Source organism: Schistocerca americana, chromosome 8, assembly GCF_021461395.2.
Source record: "Schistocerca americana isolate TAMUIC-IGC-003095 chromosome 8, iqSchAmer2.1, whole genome shotgun sequence".
Lineage (NCBI taxonomy): Eukaryota > Metazoa > Arthropoda > Insecta > Orthoptera > Acrididae > Schistocerca > Schistocerca americana.
This window is the reverse complement of record NC_060126.1, coordinates 324,110,250-324,134,258: the sequence shown is the minus strand read 5'-3', so window position 1 is coordinate 324,134,258 and position 24,009 is coordinate 324,110,250. Positions and strand designations below refer to the sequence as shown.

Here is a 24,009-nt window from a genome sequence, read left to right as displayed (position 1 = left end):
CAGTATGGAGTGACAAACAAATATTGCATTCATAACCTCTAACCTAATGGGAGAAGCTAGAATCTGGGGGAATTTAGCTTCTGACAAATATGACAGTTTAGCAGATTTCAAACAAGTCGTTTTCAATGAATATTGGGGAAAAAGAAAGCAAATGGAAGTTTTGAATAAATTTTGGTCAGGGGAAAAATACAATCCCAAGGGAGACAGTATTAAAAGGCTTGTGCAAAAGTGGGTTACGACTTTACCATATTTAAATGCCAAAATTGAAACAGAACAAATTATTATGGGGATCGAAAACAAGTTGCCACTGTATTGGCAAAATAAGTCTTTTCTGCACCTAGGGATGACATTGACCAGTTTATTCATTATCTTGAGTGAGTAGAAAACATCTTAGAAGAAGAGGAAAATAACAGAATAGAGTATAGGCATCCTGTTAGGGCAAATGACAACAGAGGCGAAGTCAATGTAACCAGAATAGGAGTACAAAGGGGTAATGGTTACTGGGATAGATACAGAGGGAGAGGAGGTACTGATGGAAGTAGGTTCAATGACTGTGTACAATCCTTTGATTGCCATCAGATCCAGTCTGGTAACATAACAGGTAGGTGCGGCCCAACAGCTGACAGAAACGTCAGAGGCAGTGACGTCACACAGGAGGAAAACTGTTAGCAGTCTGTAATGAAACTAGCATTTGCAGACTGAAATCACATAAGTTAAGGCCGCTAGTGACGCCCTTTATTAAGAAGGTACCTACTAAACACCATGGGGGTAGCATAATAGAAAATAGAAGGGTAGAGGAGAATGACACTGCAAAACAATTTGGTTATGCAGTAAATGCTGTAGTTTTAGTGAAAGGGAAAGCCCAAATAAAGATCGCAGGAACCATATTAAGAAGGAACTGAATACTGGAAGTGAAGACTCAGATCAGGAGGTGGGCGGGGGGGGGGGGGGGGGGGGGATGGATCAGTACTCCAGAACAGATGAGAGGCTACCTGTATGTTGTGGAATTAATATTATGGAAACACAGGAATTTGTGAATGCTCTCCCTGAAAGAAAAGATGTAACTATTATGCCAGTGAGTGGATTAAACATTATTGTAGCCACTGGTAGAAGCAAAAAGGTAGTTAAGCAAGTGTCGATGATATCCATTGCTCTAGGTGAGGTTCAGTTGGAGCACAACTCTTTGATTATTAAAGGACTTAGTGTTGAGATGCTTGTAGGTGCCTACTTTTTTCAAAAATTGGATTTTGGAAATATGGAGGTGGTAATTGTAGTATGGGATAAAATCATAGCTGTTCCTTTCAAAGGAGAAAGATTTTCTGTTGCTCAAGATTTGCCAATACATCTTTGCAGGACAGCAAAGTTAATTGAAGGCTATTATGAGTATGGTGAAGAAAGAGAAGTAGGCCTATCAGAGGCAAGGGGGTGGCGTAATGACAGTGATTTGAATGACAACATAATGGAGAAGCAATTAAACAGCAGCAACTAAAAAGCCTAAGAGGGCATTGCACTCTATGCAATGCTAAGTGTTTGACGAACACTAGGTGCTTGAGTCATTAGCAATGCTATTTCCACTTCTTTTCATATTGTCAATCTTCCTCTTCATCATTCAGAACCAATGTCTATCATCTTTCTTTCTTCCCTCTCAGTAAATAGTGTTGGAATAGAGTTTGTGGAGTAGAGCAAAGTACATAGAGAGTTAGTGTCCCAATAGAAACTAAAATGACTAATCAGATGAGAGAGAATTGCCTGTTAATGATAGAAAAGTCTGCTTTAACGTGACAGTACAGTAATATTGCAAGAGATTTTAGAAGTTTTTGTGACTTGTAAAGATGTTGTAAGAGTAATGTGTCAGAAGCAAGAGAGGACTGCCTGCCTACTGAGTAAAAAGAATTTTTATATTTGAGATGATTTGAAAGCCACAGAGAAGTTAGTTTATGTGGCTTCTAGTAATTTCAATAACTTGTATTCCTTAAATATGGTATATGAGAAGTGCAGAGCCACAGAGGTGGCATGGGTTATGCTCAAATTTTCTACATGGACTTTTGGTATTCTCTGCCAATAATAATGTATTCCTTTGGTAAAGGTGTGTCTAATATGAGGACTTTACTAAAACCGCAGAAGCTGTCAAGGATGATTTCCACACCTCCTAAGTATATAAAGACTTTATGTAGAATAGATATTTTTGATATATAGTAGTATGTAAGAGATGTCTCAAATCTACTAAGTAGACGTAAATAAATCTTAGTAATGTGATAAAATTGTTTTCTCTTTTAGTATGATGTAGAGAGGAGGTGCTGCTGGACTGCAGCAGGTGGGCTGATTGTTTTCAGTGCTCATTAATTTAGTATTTATTTATGTAATGAGTAATGTTTTTCAGAGCTGCAGATGGTGGCGGAGATAACTTGGCAGGATATTATATGATGTTCTATTTTGTTCTTTGTGTACAGTAGCTTATTTGCGTGAAGGCAAGCAGTGAATTTTGATTTTCTGAAAGTGGGAGAAGAAAGAGAAAATTTGAAGTAGTATTTTTTGTAACAGTAACTTGCTTAAATTACACACAGATTTTGAAAATAAGATTTCAGTAGCAGTGCCAATTATGGATGCACTATTAAAATTTTTTAACAGCAGTTAATTCATTTTTCATTGAATTAATTTATACTAAAGATAAAGAGATGTTGAGTCTTGATGAGCTATGATTCGTCTCATTTTTTTTAAAAAAAAAGAAAAAAAAACTTTGAGTAAATAAGAAGTAAATTGTGAAGGACAGTAAAGTTTTTAAAAAAAAAATTTCATGGAATTCTTTGCTTTCGACCTTAGAGCAGCAATTGCAGACTAAAGTAAAAATGTGTGTTAGGATTAGGGTGTAGAGATAGAGAATGGATGCTGAGGTGTACTGTATATTACAGGTGCTGAGAGGGAACCCACGATTGAGACAGAGCTGGATGCTAAATCTCAGTGATGAGCCATTTTGTGATTCCAGTGTAAGTGCTTAGGACCCATACTCATTTTACTTCATTAGTGAAAACATAGGAACACCCCCAAAGTGTCAAGAATAGACGACGTAATGAAAAAAAAGAATATATATATAATAGAGGGAAACATTCCACATGGGAAAAATATATCTAAAAACAAAAATGACATAACTTACCAAACGAAAGTGCTGGCATGTTGATAGACACACAAACAAACACAAACATACACACAAAATTCAAACTTACGCAACCAACGGTTGCTTCCTCAGGAAAGAGGGAAGGAGAGGGAAAGACAAAAGGATGTGGGTTTTAAGGGAGAGGGTAAGGAGTCAATCCAATCCCGGGAGCGGAAAGACTTACCTTAGGGGAAAAAAAGGACAGGTATACACTCGCACACACACACACACACACACACACACACACACACACACACACACACACACACACACACATATCCATCTGCACATACACAGACACAAGCAGACATTTGTGTGGCCTTTACAAATGTCTGCTTGTGTCTGTGTATGTGCGGATGGATATGTGTGTGTGTGTGTGTGTGTGTGTGTGTGTGTGTGTGCGAGTGTATACCTGTCCTTTTTTCCCCCTAAGGTAAGTCTTTCCGCTCCCAGGATTGGAATGACTCCTTACCCCCTCCCTTAAAACCCACATCCTTTCATCTTTCCCTCTCCTTCCCTCTTTCCTGATGAAGCAACCATTCGTTGTGAAAGCTTGAATTTTGTGTGTATGTTTGTGGTTGTTTGTGTGTCTATCAACATGCCAGTGCTTTTGTTAAGTCACATCATCTTTGTTTTTATATAAATGAAATCCCAAAGCCACCTTCCCTACCCTCTGGCTCTTACCCTTGTAACCACCCCTGGTGTAAAACCTGTCCCATGCACCCTCCCACCACCACCTACTCCAGTCCTTTAACCCGGAAGGTGTACACGATCAAAGGCAGACGTGTGAAAGCACCCACGTGATTTACCAACTGACCTGCCTACACTGTGAAGCTTTCTATGTGGGAATGACCAGCAACAAACTGTCCATTCGCATGAACAGACACAGGCAGACAGTGTTTGTTCGTAATGAGGATCACCCTGTGGCTAAACATGCCTTGGTGCACGGCCAGCACATCTTGGCACAGTGTTACACCGTCCGGGTTATCTGGATACTCCCCACTGACACCAAAGTATCAGAACTCCAGAGATGGGAACTTGCCCTTCAATATATCCTCTCTTCCTGTTACGCACCAGGCCTCAACTTCCGCTAATTTCACGTTGCTGCTGCTCATATCTCACCTGTCATTCACCAACATCTTTGTCTCTGTACTTCCGCCTCAAATGACATCTCTGCCCAAACTCTTACCCTTTACATATGTCTGCTTGTGTCTGTATATGTGTGGATGGATATGTGTGTGTGTACGAGTGTATACCTGTCCCTTTTTCCCCCTAAGGTAAGTCTTTCCACTCCGGGGATTGGAATGACTCCTTGCCCTCTCCCTTAAAACCCACATCCTTTTGTCTTTCCCTCTCCTTCCTTCTTTCCTGATGAAGCAACCATGCGAAAGCTTGAATTTTGTGCCAGTGTTTGTGTTTGTTATTGTCTCTATCAACATACCTGTGCTTTCGTTTGGTAAGTTACATCATCTTAATAGGGAAACATTCCACATGGGAAAAATATATCTAAAAACAAAGATGATGTGACTTACCAAACGAAAGTGCTGGCAGCTTGATAGTCACACAAACAAACAAATTTGTAAAGGCCAAAATGTCTGCTTGTGTCTGTGTATGTGCGGATGGATATGTGTGTATATCCGAGTGTATACCTGTCCTTTTTTCCCCTAAGGTAAGTCTTTCCGCTCCCGGGATTGGAATGACTCCTTACCCTCTCCCTTAAAACCCACATCCTTTTGTCTTTCCCTCTCCTTCCCTCTTTCTTGATGAAGCAACCATTGGTTGCAAAAGCTTGAATTTTGGGTGTATGTTTGTGTTTGTTTGTGTGTCTATCAAGCTGCCAGCACTTTCGTTTGGTTTTGAAGGTTGAATTTGATTCTAAAGTATTTTTCAAGTATAGTTTTCTCTTAGTTTTCACTTCATTTGGTTTGGTGGAAGATTTTGTTAATACTTGCAGCATGAAATGACATAGATGCATTTGTGAATATTGATTAGAGTAAATCAGTTTGAGCGCGAATATGATCATGAAAGATTAATCTGACTGGCTGTTTGTTTTGATCAACCGATGAGAGTGAAGTCTTTCCCTCACATTGGAATGAGTCATATGCCCTGAGAGCAATGGCATTCAGTCAGTCATGGACTACCTGCCAGACGAAAAGGTCATGTTAGATGTGTCCAAAAAAAATAATTGGTAAAATGAAGAGTATTGGTTAAAAACAGTCTTGGCTGCAATTTTAGTTTTTTATTTTTCACCTACATGTTTCGCCTTATTTTGGCACCTTCAGGTTATATTAATCTGGTATTTCTTAGAAGGATCATTTAGTCAGTGTAGCCAAAGGGCATCATCGAATATATCAGGCCAACATCGCCTTTGTTAAACTCAGTAAAAACTCCATCTAGAAAAATTTATGCCCGTTATTATTTGCAGGTTTATTTTGTTACCTGAGTTACATGGACTATGCAATTGTAAGTATGAATGATGGTTTTCTTCAACACTGCTTTTAACATCATCTGCATAGTCCCTACGAATGCAGAGCAACGGACGGTGAACAGACACTATACTGAGGTAGGTGGACATTAATTTTGCAGCTTGCTTCACTCAGTGCTAGTGATCAAGAGATAAACCGCCCTGCCGCACTACAGCTAATCATGCCAAAGTGGATGCCTTTTCCCACCTTCCTGTGGGTCCTGATCCTGACTTTGATAATTAAGAAAAGCTTTGGTTCCATATTGATACCGAAACTCAGGCTGTGGTTGAGGATTTCCCCATTACGAGCTTGTGCATAGCAGCTGCTGTTGCCGCTGATCTAGATCTCTGCCAGTTGGTTCAGTTTGTTCAATAGACTCCCCTGTGCAATTATTTTTCCATATGGTTTTGCCTCTGTGTTTCTGATGGTGTTTTTCTGTTGTTCACAGAAGACCTCTCTCCCAAAGTTCCACCACACTACAGCATGAGGTTATACATCTTTCTCACCAGGGCCATTGGAGAGTTTCATGCACTAAACTGTTAGGTTGGAGACATGTTTTTTGGCCAGAAATTGATGGAAAAATTGTCTGTTTTGTTGCAACTTGTGAGAAGTGTGGCTGATAGCAGGCAGCTCCCAGGGCATCCCTGGCCCACCCTCCACCAGCCACAGGAACACATTCATGTAGATTTAGTGGGCTCCTTCTTGAATTCCTGTGGCTCTTGGTTAGGGATGCATTTTCCTGGTTTCCTTAAATTCTCCCATGTGCATCAATGTTAGCTGATATCACAATTGTACGCTTTTGAGGTTTTTTTCTATTGAGGGTTTGCATTAGTTTCCGATAGTGGACCCCATTTCATTTCTCATATCTTTCAGTTGTTTTGTTCCTGTCAGGGCATTCATCATATTACAGTTTTGCAGGAGAACTTCTGTGAATTTTGGAAGGTAGGAGATCAGGTACTACTGGAAGTAAAGCTTGAAGATGGATCATGAGACACACTTGGATAACTCAGTCAGTAGAATACATGTCCATGAAAAGTAAAAGTAGTTGGTCCAGTCCAGCACAATATCCATTCTTTAAGGAGTACTAGTTCTGCAACATTGTAGGAGAGCTTCTGTTAAGTTTAGAAGGTAGGAAACGAGGTACGGAATTAAAGCTGTGAAAATGGGTCGTGAGTTGTGTTTGGGTAGCTCAGTCAGTAGAGCAATTGCCTGCAAAAGGCAAAGGTCCCGAATTCGAATCTCAGTCCGGCACACAGTTTTAATCTGCCAGGAAGGTTTGTGGATTCATGGTGTCAATTCTCTCCAGCACTACTTCAGACATTAGTCGACTCCACGCAACATCGTGTCACAGCACTTCTGCATGCTCTCAGGGGCCCTACACGATATTAGGTAGGTGTACCAGCTTCTACAACTTGAAATGTAACAGTCTAATTGATACCCATTTAAACACGTAAATTTTAACCATAAACGGTAATTTCTGACATAGGGGTGTATGGAAATATGTACCTGTGGAAAAGTTATGAAGAAAATCCTTATGGAATCTTAATTACACTAATGTGTAGAAGCTCTGTAAATGAAGGGAAGAATTCCCATGAAGGAAGTCTCTAGTAATTAATAACAAAATGTAAATGTATTACTGTAAATACATATTTGAGAAGCTATTCCCAAATAAAATATCAGACATATACTAATATTGTAGTGTACTAGCTGTTCTGGAATAAACATACATTTATATATGTATTTTCAGTTTTTCTATGTCAATTTTAATTGTTAATTAATCAAAAAATGATTCTAAACAATGCCGAGGATTGTTCGGGATTGTTAAGAAAGTATAAATAGTTACAGCCATGTTGGCAAAAGGGGTCAGTACTTTGAGTGTATTTGGACAGAAAGCATGTAGCTTGTTGACCATGATTTATTTCATTATTGTAAGTATGTTACAACTTATTTCAGATTTGTAAAGAAGCTTTTATATACTTGTGATTGTAATAAATTTTCAGCGGAAACATAATACTGGATTAATTATTTAAAAATAGCTTTATAGTTTTTTTTATTTTTTATTATTTTTATAGTAGCTGTTTTTCTGGTCTTCTGCCATGGCAGACTGCCAGCTATGATAAGTAAAATGACGCATAGTAATGTTATAAGTGGTGTATGGAGCTGGGATGCAGTGTAATTCTGTAAACTAATCTTGTATTTTGTTTCAGAGTTGACCGACTTGTTGAAATAATATTCCATTTTTCCGAGAACAGAACAATGAAGAAAGATAGTAACACTACAAAGGACTTAATGATACTTATGTTAAAATGTAACTTGGGGAACCAACTGTAAGTACAAAACTAATTCGAATTTTTACTTTTGGAAATTGTTTTTTCATCTGCATTGTTATTATGGAGGATAGTAGGGAGGTTAACGACAATAGGGAAGTTGATGATAATGGGAAGGTTAATGGAAACATGCAAAATAGTGTAGATATTTCTGACAATAATGTAGTTAATTGAGACAATGAAATCGGAGAGGATAGTGTTCAGAGTAGTGTATGTTCACCCTTTCGTGGATTTGAATCAAATGTATCAGCCCTAGAGAGGTTAGGTCAGTTAATGGAACAACAAAAAAGATCAATTGATGAACAAAAACCTTTTCTCGATTCTATCGATAAAAAATTAGACAACCATAGAACCGAAATTCGCGAGACAAAGGAGAGTTTAGATAGATGCTGGGAGAAAGTAGACGAGAAAACCAAAAATGTGTCAACTATAGAAGGGGAAATTGTTACCTTAAAACAGGAATACCAAAAATTCGAAGAGAGGCTTGATTTCGTGGAAAATTTAGAAAAAGTTGCTACTGTTGAAGTGTTACAATTAAAAAAGCTCAACAAAGATTTGGTAAAGAAATTCACCAAAACAGACCAAAATGTACAAAATTTCATTAAAATTGCAAATCAGAATTTTTCACAACTAAAAGAAGGTGAAGGCACTTGTTTAGGCGAAATTTCAAACTCCAAATCTAAATTTCAAGAAATTGAAGATTCCGTTGCTGTGCAATCTTTCTAGTCCATTGTGGAAAAATGTTAACATAAAAACATTTTCAGGGGAGGGAAATACACATCCAGTTCATTTCATGTTCCAGATTAAGGATAAACTTCAAAAATAAAATGAACGATAATTTGAAAATTAAATTTTTTTAAACGTTTTTAGATGGGGAGGCTTTGTCATGGGCAAACTAATCAATCAAACCTGAAATGTCATTTAATGGGGTAAACCAGTATTAAGTCAGAATTTTTGAATGGGCCAAATTTCAAACTGGGTAGTGGACACATGAAAATCTTTTGTGAACAACAATTACAAACTTTGGTGCATCTTGACAAACCAGGATGATATGATCCAGATAGATGCATTAAAATGTAGGTTGCCAAACAGGGTACAGTGGAGTCTTTTCTATGGACCTGATGATAGAATTGAAAAATTTCTTAGTTATATAGATAAATTGGACTTAGCATGGGAGAGAAATGACAGACGTACTGACAGACCTGATGATAGCAGGAATAACAGTAACACAGCTTTCAATGATCATTTTAATAGCAGATTCAGAAATTATGGCAGAAGAAATGGGGAGAGGAATGATAGGCAGAGACCAGAGAAAAGGAATTTCGAACTAAGAAATATCCAATGGGGACAAAATCAGGGAAACAGTAGTAACAATTTTGAAAACAAGAAGTGGTCCGGTAAACTAAGACCTGCCTCTTTTGGAGCCTGGCAAAATGGGGCAAATAGACATGGGAATTACAATCAGACACACTGTAGTAATTTCAGAAGGGGAAGGGGCAGAACAAATAGGAAATACCAAAATTTTGTACCCAGAATTCAACCTGAAGTGTACAGAAGGAAGTTTTTGATAGGGAATTTTGGGAAAATTTTTTATCTGAAAACAAAGATGAACAAAAAAGTAGAAAATTTGAATTAGAAGAAAACACTTTGACAAATTTCTTTAACAGTGGTAATGCAGTAGTAGTTGTTGATAGTAATGAGAACAGATCTGATGAGTATTGTTTAGTGAGAATGTTGAGTGACTGTGAAATGAGTGAAAAAGCTGATATGCACGCTTTCCAATATCCCAATAGAAAATTCAGGATATTTTAATTATAAGAATATTTTTTCCTGGAAATTTGCATTTTATAGATTTGGATATACTTGAACCATATGCCTAAGGAATTGAAGTGCTTGGCAAATTTTATGTTGAGCACAGTCAAACTTTGTATTTTGCAGGTTAAGTGATGTCCCAGAATCATATTAGGCTGCCAGAAAGTATGTGATACAAATATAATTCCATATCAGCTTGAAATGATATCTTAAAGAAAGCGCAAGCTGGTTATCCATAAAAAGATCAGCAGGAAAATATTTTGTTCATAGAAGCACACTCAAATGAAAACCAAAAGGTTGTATGTACAGCTCTTTAGAAGGCTGCTTGCTCTATCACCAGAGGAAGAACAATATATTAAACAAGTGATCATTACTGTTATGAAGAGGAACTTTTTTTATCCTTTTGGAAGTGAGATTAACAGCAAAACAGTGCTAAGACAAGAAGGCAAAAGTCAAAAAGAAGTCCAAAAAGAACCCCCCATTAACAAATTGGAACCAAAAACTCAAAAACTATTTCAGTTGACTATTACAGGAACTAGCATTGTTCCTCCAAACCCAGAAAAGGTGTTGAAATGACTGCCAAGCTCAACAGGGCATGTAGCCAAAATAATGTCTGATTTGTTCAAAAATTACCTAAGTAAGTGAAGATATGAATCTTCAACCCCAAAGAGATGCAGCAGATGATTCAATGACAAACCTTAAAAAAATGTGGATGACATAAATTTCCAAACAACTAATGTTTCTTATTCAACATTAAAAAATGCTGTGACTCAAAATACAGATACCAGCACAGATATTAATCAGGGAGACAGTCAACCTGCTAATATTAACAATGATTTGGAAGTTGGGACTTCATTTTGGGACAATAAGTTTTTCAACTCCATTGTGGAAGATGGTTAGTGAATTTTGTTTTTAACAAAAGGAGTGAACTATGATTATTTCTTTAACATAATGAGTAAAACCTGCAATTGATGATGAATGGAACCTTAAAAAGAAGATTTCATGGAAGTATTACCAGCTCCAGTTGTTGTCAGGAGAAGACACTGATTCTTTTATATATCATCACATGTTCTATCACAGTAATTTCACTAAAGCATACTGCTGTAGTTTTTTCTGTATACCACATTATGTTTGTTATAATTAAAACAAAATTATGTTTGAAATAAAATTTGCTCAAAGCTTACAAAAAAAAAAAAAAAAAAATCATGAATAAAAATATATTCTTGCACATTTAAGGTAAAATAATTATTTATTTATTTATTGGCCCAAGAATCAGTTTTGTACATTGTTTGTACATGTGATATACCTAGTTAGTTTACAATACAGTAGTCGTTTGACTACATTGTTGATATAATAAAAATGCATAATGATGTAGGTTGGTGTACTACATTGCTTCTACATGTGATAATAGCAGTTATTAAGTGAGATGACATGATAAGCACAATGTAAACTATATTATGAATTGACAATTAGTGAAATTTGGTAAATGGGGTTTACTTATTATGATGTTCCATAAACCCAGACAAAGAATAGAAGCAGCGATCAAGCAAGAACTGTTTTAACTTTATTTTAAATACATTTAATGTTGGTTGCATTTTAGGTAAGAAGGCATGTGGTTATATAACATAGCTCCATAATGACACACTCCTCTTTTGCATAAGTTTGTATTTACTGTATTACTGTGTAGGTTCATCTTCTGTCTGGTTTCATATGTGTGTATATCATAGCTGTGTTTGAAGAGATTTTCCTTTTTTAAGATGCTCCATTTTGTGAAAATTACTATTTCGTATTTATACAAGCAAGGCAGTGGCAATATTTTCAGAGTTTTAGAAAGGGGTCTACAGGAATCCTTACATTTAGCTTTTTTTATCACCCTGACAATCTTTTTCTGTATTTTAAATGTTATTGTAGTATTTGTGGAATTCCCCCAAACAATTATTCCGTACATAAGTAGTGACTGTATACTGCAATGATACATTGTCAGCACTGATGAGCAGCTTGTATTTTGAGTGAGGATTCTAACAGCATATGCTAGTGAATTCAGTCTCTTATTTAAATTGCTTAGGTGTACCTCCCACTTCAGATCTGCCTGAACATGAACACCTAGAAATTTTGTATGACCGACCTTCAACACATTTTTTCCTTCGATAGTGAAAACAGGGTTTGCAGGATGGAGGTTTTGTGTGGTATGAAAGGTAACAGCCACAGTTTTTTCAGAATTTATAATGAGCCTGTGGGTCTTGAACCAGTGTGTTAAGGTACGCATAACTGATACTGCAGTCTCCTGCAGATTTTCCTCATTCTGTGATTTAATTAGAATATTAGTGTCATCTGCAAACATTACAGTGTTTCCATCTTGTATTTTACTAGGCAAGTCATTTACATACAGTAGAAATAGGACAGGTCCTAGAACTGACCCTTGTGGGACTCCATACTTGATTTTCTGGTCATCACTGTAAAAAATAGAAATTTTTTGTGTTTCACTATCTTCGTGTTTTATTTCTGTAATCTGCTGATGATTACTTAGGTACGACTGGATACACTTCTCAGACGGGCCTCTAATTCCATAATTACTTAATTTATGCAAGAGAATGCCATGATCAGTTACATCAAAGGCTTTACTTAGATCCAGAAATATCCCAGGTACATGTTGTTTATCATCCACTGCTTTCAATACTTCATTTAAGAAAGCAAAAATTACTGACTGAGTTGGCTTTCCAGCTCTGAACCTATGTTGGGAGTCAGCCTCTCTTTATTTAAGAAAACTGTTAATTTTCTAAGGAACATTTTTTCCATAATTTTGGTGAAGCCTGGCAAAACTGAAAGTGGTCTATAATTATCAATATCACTTTTTTCGCCATTCTTATGCAAAGTGTTACTTGTGCAGTTTTTAAATTATTTCGAAATACACCACTCTCGAAAGATGAATTTACTATGTCTGTTAGTGGTCCCACAATAAATGTTGCACTACCTTTGATAATAGCATCTGGTATTTCATCAACACCCACTCAATATTTATTAGGTAATTCTTTTAGGATTCTTGAAAGTTCCTCAGGTGTTGCTGGATACAAGAATAATGTGTTTGAATGAATTTTTTGATCTGAGTGACTGGTTGGCTGTTTGTCATGGTGTGTACTTATTAGCTGCTGTGCTATATTTGAGAAATAATTGTTGAAAGCACTAGCAACATGTTTGGGGTCAGTTAGTTCATTTTTATTCATAATCAGCTCTATATTACTGTGATTAACTGGCCTGGTACCCATTTCTTTCCTTATAATTTGCCAGGTTGCTTTAGTTTTATTCTTGTAATCATACAATATTTTGTCATTTTCTAGGTTTTTTGCTTCTGAAATAACTCGTGTTAGTATTCTTTTGTATCTTTTGAAATATGCAATAAAGTCAGGACTGGTATTATGCTTGGAGTACTCATACAATCTCCTTTTATTTTGACATGATATCCTTATCCCTTTTGCAATCCACTTGTTTGTTTTTTGAGTAGAGTTCAACATAGTTGTTTCCTTGGAAAAATCCATTTCAAATAAAATGTTTGAATCTAGCCATAAACTTATCATATTTCTCATTGGTCTCATTACAGTCATATAAATCTTTCTAACTTTCACCCTCTAGGAGAGAACAAAAATATTCCACATTTTTTATACTGAAATTCCTTACAGTGTGTTGTATTCGACTGGGAATTTGATGTCCTGAAACATTCATTGCAAGAATTTGAGCATAGTGATCACTAAAACCCATGTTTACAACTTGTGTGTTATAGGCATATTTGTACGTATTTATCAAGATCTGATCAATAATAGATACAGAGGTAGGTGTTCCTCAAGTTGGTTCAGTTACCGTTGGACTGATGTTGAACGACTGTAGTAAATTTATATTGTCCTCTCTGAAATTATTGGATTTCGAGAAATCAATATTGAAGTCACCACATATAATTATATTTTTCTTGGGAGAATGAATTTCTTCCAAGAGTTCCTCCATGTGATTATAAAACATGTTTTTGTCTCCATCTGGTGACTTGTATACACAAATAATAACTGTATTTTGCCTTGGTAATTCAGCAATAGAGAGTTCTATATCTTTTTCACAGGGCAGTTTATGGTATTTAGTTACACTATTGAATTCAATATTTTCTTTAACATACATACAAGTCGTTATTTTCTACAAAACATGCTTGCAACTTTGAACTAAGGAAGGTATGTTTGCTGTAACATATCTTGTTTGAGCCAGTGTTCTGTAAAGCATAGTACAGAAATATCATTTAGATCATTTAATATTATTGCTATTTCATTTAGTTTATTCGGGAGCAACTGAACATTTTATGGAGTAATTTAAAATTAGGGACAGGGATGGAATCATTTCTTGCTTGACCACTTACCTCACTATTTGAGGTAGTGTACTTAGTGGTAAAAAATCCTCATGTTTTCATGGGATGGTCATGGTGTTTGCCATGTGGCTTGCTGGTTCACTGTTTGTGGGTTCCTACCTTTCTTCTGTCAAAATGTTCCCAATTTTCACTTTTTCCCCTCCTTTTTCACCCATCTGTCCATTAACGACTGCCTTGTTGCTGCATTTGATGGCTTGAAATTCGACTTAGTGTGTTGTTATGACTTTCGTTGGGCTTATTTTTTGTTATATAATGGTCCATAACTGTCTGTTTTTTTGTGGGTGGCACTTTCACTTTGAGACTGACACTTTTTATCTGATTGTCCATTTGCGTATGCTTTTTTCCTGTACCGGTACTTGGTTTTTCAGTTTTCGCCATGTGTATTTAATGCTTGTGTGTTTAATGCTTGAGTCTCGAGCAGCTACATATAAATTCTGACTTGAGTCACACATGTATTTTAAATGAGTAGCTCAAACATATCCATCAACTGTGTGCCACTTGAGTTGCTAAAAAACAATTAATAAAAAAATAAAATTAATAAAAGTGCAGTAAAGTCACCTGGTGATGTTTAGTACATAATAAGACATCATGTGAAAGATAAATGTAAGTTCCACAATGTAAATTTCTTTTACTGAAAACACTTGAAACTTCTGAAGTCGTTCAAGCAACTGCAGTTTACAGTAACTGAGAACGCAGCAACATTTTAAAGTATCAGCTTTCTTTCTGTTTCACCCAATCAAATGTATGACTTGTGTAAATAACTTCAAACAATATAGTGGTAGTCTATTGTTAATACAATATGCAGATTAGCTTAATGTGACTTCCTAGTCTTTTGCTAATATACACCTCAAATTTGTGTGCATCCCTGAATGTTCTTCTTTATGTGACCTATAGAACGCGATGAACAAAAGAATGAATGTATCATAGAGCTGCTTCAATTACAGTAAATCACAGTATTATAAGTCAGAACAGTTATTGTTAAACACAATATGATGATGTTTATTTGTACCACAACATTAGTATAAAAACAAAGACCTATACTGAACAGTCTGCATTCACACTGCCATTATTTGCCACTGTAAGAAACTCTGTATGATGCAACATTCATCACAGTAAAGCACTCATACTGATATTCCTCTTCCAGGGAATTTAACTCAGTCAAGAATAACTAAATGTTTGAAAGGTACTTCACAGTTCTCCTTTTACAGAAGGTGGTGTTAGTGTGTGTCACAAGACATGGGCAACTAAACATTTTCCTCACACGGTATCCCTTGGGTGTTTTAATTATTTGATGCAGTATGAGAATTCTTGAGTCATATCCCATATTATTTCACTTTTCTGACCATAATAAGAGACATCTTGCAGTTGTAAAAATTGCTTGGAACTCTGTTTCAGCATATTTGAATTTTAATGGAATTCCATTCAACCTCAAGAAAACAATTAGAACTATTAATGTCTAGATGATGGATAATTTTTGGATAGGGGATACAATAAAACAGTTATCTCTGCAACAAATAAAAACTTCATAATTTAATCAGACATGTTTGCACAATGCTTTAACATGCTACACAGAAGTTTACAAAACTCAACAAGATAACAAGTTAGAGACTAGACTTATTTATAAAAAATGTATAAGAAAATACAAAAATATAAAAAAAGAACTTCACATCACTCTTCAAATGTACACTGTAATCTTGCAGCTGGAAGACAAAACTGATGATTTCATACTTAGATGTGTGCAATTTGTAATGTCACTGATATAGTGCATTTGTTCACTGGACTATTTCATTCTTAAATTTCCAATTAGATTATAAGTATGATAATTGTTTTCATGATTGCTAGTGGGATGTTCAGTGTGCACATATGTTGAGAAATAGTCATGATAATGCCAATATGAACATCTATATAGGATGTTCACTCAGAAGGAGACTGTAACAGTTTAGCAAATTCCATTCATTGTTGGAGGAATGTCACTTGGATAACAGAAAAAAAAACCTTGGATGTCCTGAATCAGACAACCTGTATTACAACTGGCCTTAAAACTTTTGCAGTAAAATACTAAATGGACCACTGATTATAAGTTTTGTTGGGGAGAATATCAGCAAGATTTTGCAAAACACTTGAGAAATAAATATTTCACAATTATGCTGGGTATTACGAGCACCGTCAGCTTGAGTATAGTAACAGACCACAACTCCAAATTTGCTGGCACGCTGTTTTCCTGTGGTATTTGTTGTTAATGAGATCATATTATCCAACAACTCCAGGCTGTGCATGGTACCCTGTATGGGGATCAGCAGAGTAATTGACTATATGCAGTTTACCACTTTTGTCATAGAATCCATAATGCCCTTTCACATTGCCATGTGCATCACGCTCCTCATATCGGATCAGTCTGTTGTGCCTGTTGTTTTTAAAAAGAAAAAAATAAGAACACTGCATTGCTTCCAGAAATACATCAATATTTTTCAAGCTGCCGTTAAACAATCTCAAAAATAAGCAATGGGGTGTAAAGCAAAAAGTGATGCATAAAAATGCAAAACAGTAGTCAAAATATTTTCTTACAACTGTGAAATTAATGTCTCTGCCACCTTATGCTATATGTTCATGTAAATTAAGTATTGGTCAGAAAACTATTATCAAAAAGAGGGCGAATATTGTATGAAATCATTTTGAAAATCATTGTTTTATCAAGAATGTCAGCATGTATTATACAAATAATATGAAGACAGTTGGGATATTGCTTAATACTTTGGATCCTAAACATACAATGTAAAGAATACTGACACATTGTGTATACATACATTGATCCTTTAACCAATTCATCATTTGTAGCAAAATACTCTTTCCGCAGTAAGCAGGAATTTCTCCTGATCAAAAAATTCCTTGTGGTGGAATTAATTAGAAAGGTAAGTATTGTCAGTGCATAGTACTCAACATTTCCCTATGAATATCTAAACTTTTGATGCAATTTCTGTGGTAAATGTAAGACTCTTACAAGAGGTTCTAATGTTAAAGACAAAAGATATGTAATGTACAGAGGAGGCAGACCTTTGAATTAGGTACTTAGAATATCTAATGAGTAGTTGAATATTCATCATCAAACATTGTATGTAAACCTAAGTAAGGCAAAAATAAGGTTTGTCAGTTGTTGTACTTTACTCTATGAAAGCAAAAATATTGAAGCTATGTAATTAGCACCCTCATCTGCTGCATTATTCTACTAGTCACTATAAATGAAATGTACGATACTTCCATTATGAAACTTATCTGAATTTATTTTTGTTACTAGATGCACTAATCTCAAATTATCAAAAACTTTAAAAGAAAATATCAAACATTGGAATGTAACAATATTATGAAAAAGAAAGTTGCTACTCACCATATAGCAGAGATGCTGAGTCACAGAGAGGCACAACAAAAAGACTGTGCTTTTGACCAGCAAGGCCATCATCAAAAACAGATCACACACACACACACACACACACACACACACACACACACACACACACACACACACACATGACTGCAGTCTGTGGCTTCAGTTGCCAGAGACTGCAGTCACATTTGTGTGAATTGAGAGAGAGAGTGAGAGAGAAAGAGAGAGAGAGAGAGAGAGAGAGAGAGTTGTCTATTTTTTTGAATGAAGGCCTTGCTGGCCAAAAGCTTATTTGTGACAGGCTTTTTGTTGCACCTATCTGCAACTCAGCATCTCCACTATATAGTGAGTAGGAACTTTCCTTTTCATAATATTGTTAAAAGAAAATATAATTTTAATTAAATGTATAGGACCTTATTAGTTACAATAATACAAGTTTACAACTACAATAATGGAAATTCCAGCTTAGAAACAAAAAATTAAAATGCAAATAGAACAACAAGTCACCTACAACCGATTAATATATGATGCTTTGTTAATGTAAGAAAAGAGGCAGATGGGCTTCTAAGCTACCACTCTTTTTTATAGTGTAAATACATCATACAAAACACCAAAACAGCCACCCCTAGTCACAGTGTTTGAGTGTCTTTAGAATCATGCATTTGAATGTATGCACTTACTCTAGAAAAGGAGCAGTAGTTTAAAACAAGTTAATTATCCATGGTGTTACATGTGTTAATGCAACAAATATCAATCAGCAATAGATGTTTGTACTGTTTCCTCACTTTGTCCATTTTTAATGATACAACTTAGACTCCTTGCAATCATTGATCAGAGCCAAAAGGAAAAAGTTGCCTGCATTGCAATTTAGGAGTTTAATGTAAAACTTTATTGGAATGGTCAGATTATATTGGGAACAATGTATGAGCAATATGCGAGTACAGTTGCAAATAAATGACACACACACAAGCCTAGCAGTGCAGTCTCTTGTGTGGGCAGATGGGCAGTGTCGCATAAACGTTAGTAAGGAAGACCTGGTAAATGGAGTGAGAACATGAAATCAGTTGACAAGTGCCTTGCAAACATCATGTAGCACAAAGTCAGTATTTGACTTAGTTCAAATGGGACAGAATGTTTGGTCATTGAACATTGGGTTTGTAACACTGTTAGACCGGCAACACACGTGCCATTGTGTTAACTTCTACTGTTAAAAAACCACAAATGGCACAGGGTTCAATGGGCATATGACTGCTATGGTTGGTATCTTCAGCAGAAAAATGTGCTGTTTTTGGATAATCCCACTTCAACTTGTTGCACTGTGATGGTTATGTTTGTGTTAGACACCACCATGGTGACCAGGCTCCATTGTTGGGCAGCATTAAGGACAAGCACCAAGTGTGACAGTTTGGGGCAGTATATTGGGCACAGCATATGATATCTTCTGTATTGAGAGGCATTTGAATGATGCCCAACAGCAGGGAAGTTTTAGAGCCTGAAGTATTGGTCTCCTTAAAGCAACTCTATATGTCATATTTCTGTAGAACAAAGCTCTGTTGTATGCAGAGGAGGAATAGTCTAGAACTTCACTTCCCTGATCTGCATATTCACCTGATATCACACACCCAGTTGGTCACTTCTCATGGTACCAGTATTGATGTATTCTGGATCTGCATGCAAACTATGTGTGGAGTGATTCCCATGGAAAATATCCAGACCCACTCGGATTCCACATTTTATTGTTTAGAAGTTTTTCCTGCCACATATGGAAACTTTATCTCATTGTGAATTCTCATGATCAGAGATTCTATACATTTTTGCGAACCTAATAATTTGAGTTTCGTAGTGTACCTAATCTATGTTAAAAAGTTACTTTCACTCAAATGTATCCATCTTCTCTCCATCTTGCTGTTGCAATTTTTACGTAAATGCATACAGAATGGTTCATTACTCATTAATTAATTCTCTTTCATACTGTTCATGTCAGAACATAATAAATAGTTAATTGATTACAAGGACACATTAAACAAAGTAGGGACAAATATTATATAAAGCCTGCAAGCAAACTATAAATTATTATATTGGATCTAAGTGTACACTGAATACAGCATACATCTTAAATTTCAAGTTACAGGAATGTATTCATTGAACAGCAGCTTCAGTGTCTTTTATCAGGAAACTAAAACTCATAACTAGTTAGCAAAATACATAAACACAATACTTTATTCACTGTTCGTAGTTTCATGCTTTAAATATAAAATGACCAAATGTTCAACTATGTAAAACTGATGTCAAGTCCCTATTTGCTAGTAAAGTTTAATTTTTTCAGAAAACTTTTGTATCTGATATCTTTCTGACGTGTAGACTTCATGAATAAAGTAACATTCCTTTGGAGACAAGACCTTGAGTCTCTGACATAGCTTTTTCTAAGCTAGGTTAGAGTTACATCTACATTCACATCTATGCCTACACACAGCAAGCCACCTTACAGTGTGTACCGGATGGTACTTTGTGCACTATTGTCACTACCTCCTGCTCCTGTTCCAGTAACATATGGTTACTGGGAAGAACAACTGTACTCTGTGTGGACTTGAACCTCTCTAATTTTATCTTCATGGTCTTTACATGAAATATACAGGGTGTACATAAAGTCCCGGAAACTTTCAATTATTTATTGCCCAAGAACTAAACATTGTACAGATGTCATACATTTTGCATTTTGAAGAGAAACTCTGAATTTTTTTTTTTTTTTACAAACATTTTATATGCGAACCATAAGTGGCCCAGCATATGTCAATACAATAATCAAATTCTTGCCATACCTGTCCCAGCATGGCATCATCGACTGTGGCAGTCACTTCCCGTATTCTCTGCCGAAGCTCTGCTACATCACATGGTAGAGGTGGTACATGCACCAGATCTTTAATGTGTCCCCACAGAAAAAAGTCACACAGAGTGAGATCTGGTGATTGGGGAGGCCATTTCATGAAACAGCTGTCCTCTTTTGTAGCACGGCCGATCCATCGATGCGGCAGCTCCATGTTCAGGAACCCACAAACTTCATCATGAAAATGGGGTGCTAGTGGTAAATGGCCTTCATTGTTGGTGGCTTCTTACCATACGTGGTTCTAAACATCTGTTGAACAGCTGTAGCACACTTGTTTTTGTCAAACTCCAACACAAAGAAAGTTTGCTCCGCACCTGGACTTGCCATTTGTGACTAGTGCTGACTATCGGCAAATTAGCAAACTATGCTGTGGCGGTATATATGAAAAAAAAAAAAAAAAAAAAAAAACCTTTCAGGGTTTCTCTTCAAAATGACATATGTATGATATCTGTACAATGTTTGGTTCTTGTGCAATGTGTTCCCAGACTTTACGTACACCTTGTACATAGGAGGAGGCAATATATTGGTTGACTCTTCTAGAAACATACTCTCTTGGAATTTTAACAGTAAACCATACCATAATGCAGAATGCCTCTCTTGCAGTGTCTGCCTCTGTAGCTGATTTAGCATCTCCATGATGCTTTTGTGCTTACAAAACGAACCTTTAACGAAACATGGTACTCTTCTTTGGACCTTCTCTATTTCCTCTATCAGTAGTCCTATCTGGAGCAGATCCCAGTTTCATGAGCAGTTTTCAAGTATTGGCCGAATGTTACTCCCTTCGTTGATAGTTTACGTTTCAGTAGGATTCTTTCAATGAATCTCAGTCTGGCAACTCCCTTACATGCAATTGATTTTGTGAGGTCATACCACTTAATATAGCTCTGTTCTTAAACTCTTAGATATTTCATGGAAGTAACTGCTTCCAGTGATTGTTCTGCAATCATGTAATCATATCTTTCTGTCTATGTATTCACAATATGTTACATTTGTTTATGTTGAGAGTCAATTGCCGCTCCTTGCACCAAGTGTCAATCCTCTGTAGGTCTCCCTGCATTTCACAACAGTTTTCTAGCATCTTAACTTCTCTGTACATAGCTGCATCATTCACAAGAAACCTCATTGAACTGCTGACATTCTCTACTAAGTCATTTATATATATTGTGAAAGTAACGGCCCTATAGCTTTCCCTTGGGACATACCCCAAGTTACTTTTATGTCTGAAGACTCCTATCCCGAATGACATACTATGTTCCCCATATGGGGAAAAAGAGGTTAGTATTTCAGCCTTTTCTGTGCCATTCTCTGTTTCTGTGCCATTATGGTCACATAGTGTCTGGACAGATGGCTTTCATCCATTTACCAATTTAATATAAGACTAAACCTTCAAATTTTCTGTCCAGTCAGTATATAGAGTTTTACTTTTGAATTTGTTGAACAGTTCATGCCCAGCCTTTGTTATGTTAATTTTGACTTTGTTCAGTTTTTATTTGTAGCTAAGGCTTTTGCTACATTTAAATTTATAGTGAAGCTCTCTTTGCTTTCATAGCAGCTTTTTAAGATGGTTGTTGAACCATGATGTGTCTCTTCCATGCTGCACAATTTTGCTTGGCACATATCTGTATAAAACAAATTGTAAGATGCTCCTGAACTTTGACCATTTTTTGCTCAGCACTGTTAGTGCTGGAGATGAAAATTTTGTGTGGACTTGTCAGTAATCTGAAACCTGTCTCTTGCTGCACTTGATAAACAGAAACTCATGCTATCTTCCTTCGGATTTCTATTTACAGCATTATTCAGTAATGCTGTAAAGGCCTTATGGTCACTGATTTCCTGTTGTGTGCTCCCTGTTCGATAGTAACTAATTCAAAAAGTTTAGATCTGATAGGGAGTAATAAACTTTGCTTACTTACACATTGCCTGTGTCAAATCCAAATTTGTAAGAGTTTGGTCCATTTTGACCATGCATCTGAAATTCAACTCGATCTCCTCCACTGCTGAGATGAACAGTATTACCCAAGTGTTCATCACCCAAGTTTTGTGTGCCTGCATCCGCAACAACAGCAGAAAAGCTAGATTCTGCAGGCTCCTGCAAACAACAAAAAATCAGTCTCTCCAGAATATACCTTCAGCGTGCACACTATTCTTAGAGAAAGTTAATCAGTCATAAATCATATTTTAGAAAGAAAACTTCAGATTAATAATAGCAATAATTATGAAAATATTAATTAAAAATCCTATGGGAATATTCTTAAAACAGCATATGCCTTCCAGAAAATACTGAATTGAACTTGTATCATTATCAAGTATTTTTCAGATCTAATCTTCATCTAGCTTGGCCATTATACTTACAGAAATAAATACTATATTGACAAATCCATCAAAAGTTATGAAAGCATGCATAGCACACATTTAAGCTATTGCCCCAGTGAATGATAATGATCATTAAAAATACATGCAATGATGGCTGGCACTTAAATACCATAAATTAATAATTAAAAATTAAATTAAAGATACAGTTCATCTGTGACACACTTCCAGCAACAATAAGATTCTGTAGTCACTGAGGCAACATTATTGACCAATGTAACAAGTTTAAAGATGTTCTGATGACCATGTTGATATCTTTTTTCTTCTGTGTAGCTTGTGTAGTCCAAATTTATAGCTGTCTGTCTCCTTTAGTTCTAGGTCTCCAAGCTCGACAATAATGTTGTCCAAAGTGTGTTTTTTGTTTGCTTGTATTTGCATGTATATTGTTTTGTTTCCATTTATTAAGCGATTGTTTCCTCTGGAATGATTGTTCCCACTTTACATATTTAGTGAAGTCTTCTTTTGCAGGTCATCTGTTACAGAACCAGTAACAACCAATGAAGTGTCATCTGCATACATGACTACATTATCAGATACTGTTTTGGTCATATCGCTGACATAAAGAATGAAAAGTAGTGGACCACGGATGGATCCTTGAGGAAACCCATATTTTGCATTTTCAAAATTTTAAAAGACACTTATTATTTTTCACTTTTAGCTTTATTTCTACACACTGCTTTCTATTTTTCAAAAACTATTTAATGATGTCTACTGCTTTCCTCTTATACCATAACAATGAAGCTTTTCGAATAGGATGTCATGGCATACACAATCAAATGCTTTAGACAGGTCCAGGAACATACTGCAGACTTTCTTCTGTTCATCAAGTGTTTCAGTTACAACTGTTATGAATTCAGCTATTGCTATTTTGGTAGATTTGCTCTTTTTCAACCCCTGTTGTACATTGCTGGGAATATTGCATGTTTGTATAAAATTTAATATTATGTCTTTTATTACGGTTTCTATTATTTCAGAGAGTACAGATGTAAAACATCAGTTAGAGGTCTGTTAATGCATGTGACACTCTGCCGATATTCTTGCATGGGCAGAGTTTACCTAGGCAAAGGCAAGAATGAAACTGCATGCAGAAAATTTTCAATGCCTGTGTGAGCTCGTGATGCTGTAGTTATCACTGGAGTTTGTGATCTTGTCGTGTCCATCTTGCTGTTGTTTCTCAGTATCAACTGTTCTAAAACTTCAATCTCATGTTGAAGCTGCAGGA

General features: G+C 36.1%; 1 protein-coding gene across 1 annotated transcript in view; it reads right to left on the bottom strand.

Moving 5' to 3' along the window:
• Positions 1 to 15,658: 15,658 nt before the first annotated feature.
• Positions 15,659 to 24,009, bottom strand: part of LOC124544955 — a 92,635-nt gene continuing 84,284 nt past the window's right edge. Inside the window, exons 4-5 of the mRNA XM_047123702.1 lie at positions 22,331 to 22,506; positions 15,659 to 16,558 (exon numbers count right to left, since the gene is read on the bottom strand). Coding sequence (XP_046979658.1) covers positions 16,405 to 16,558; positions 22,331 to 22,506 — 330 coding nt within the window. The 3' untranslated portion in view covers positions 15,659 to 16,404. The remainder of the gene's footprint in view (positions 16,559 to 22,330; positions 22,507 to 24,009) is intronic.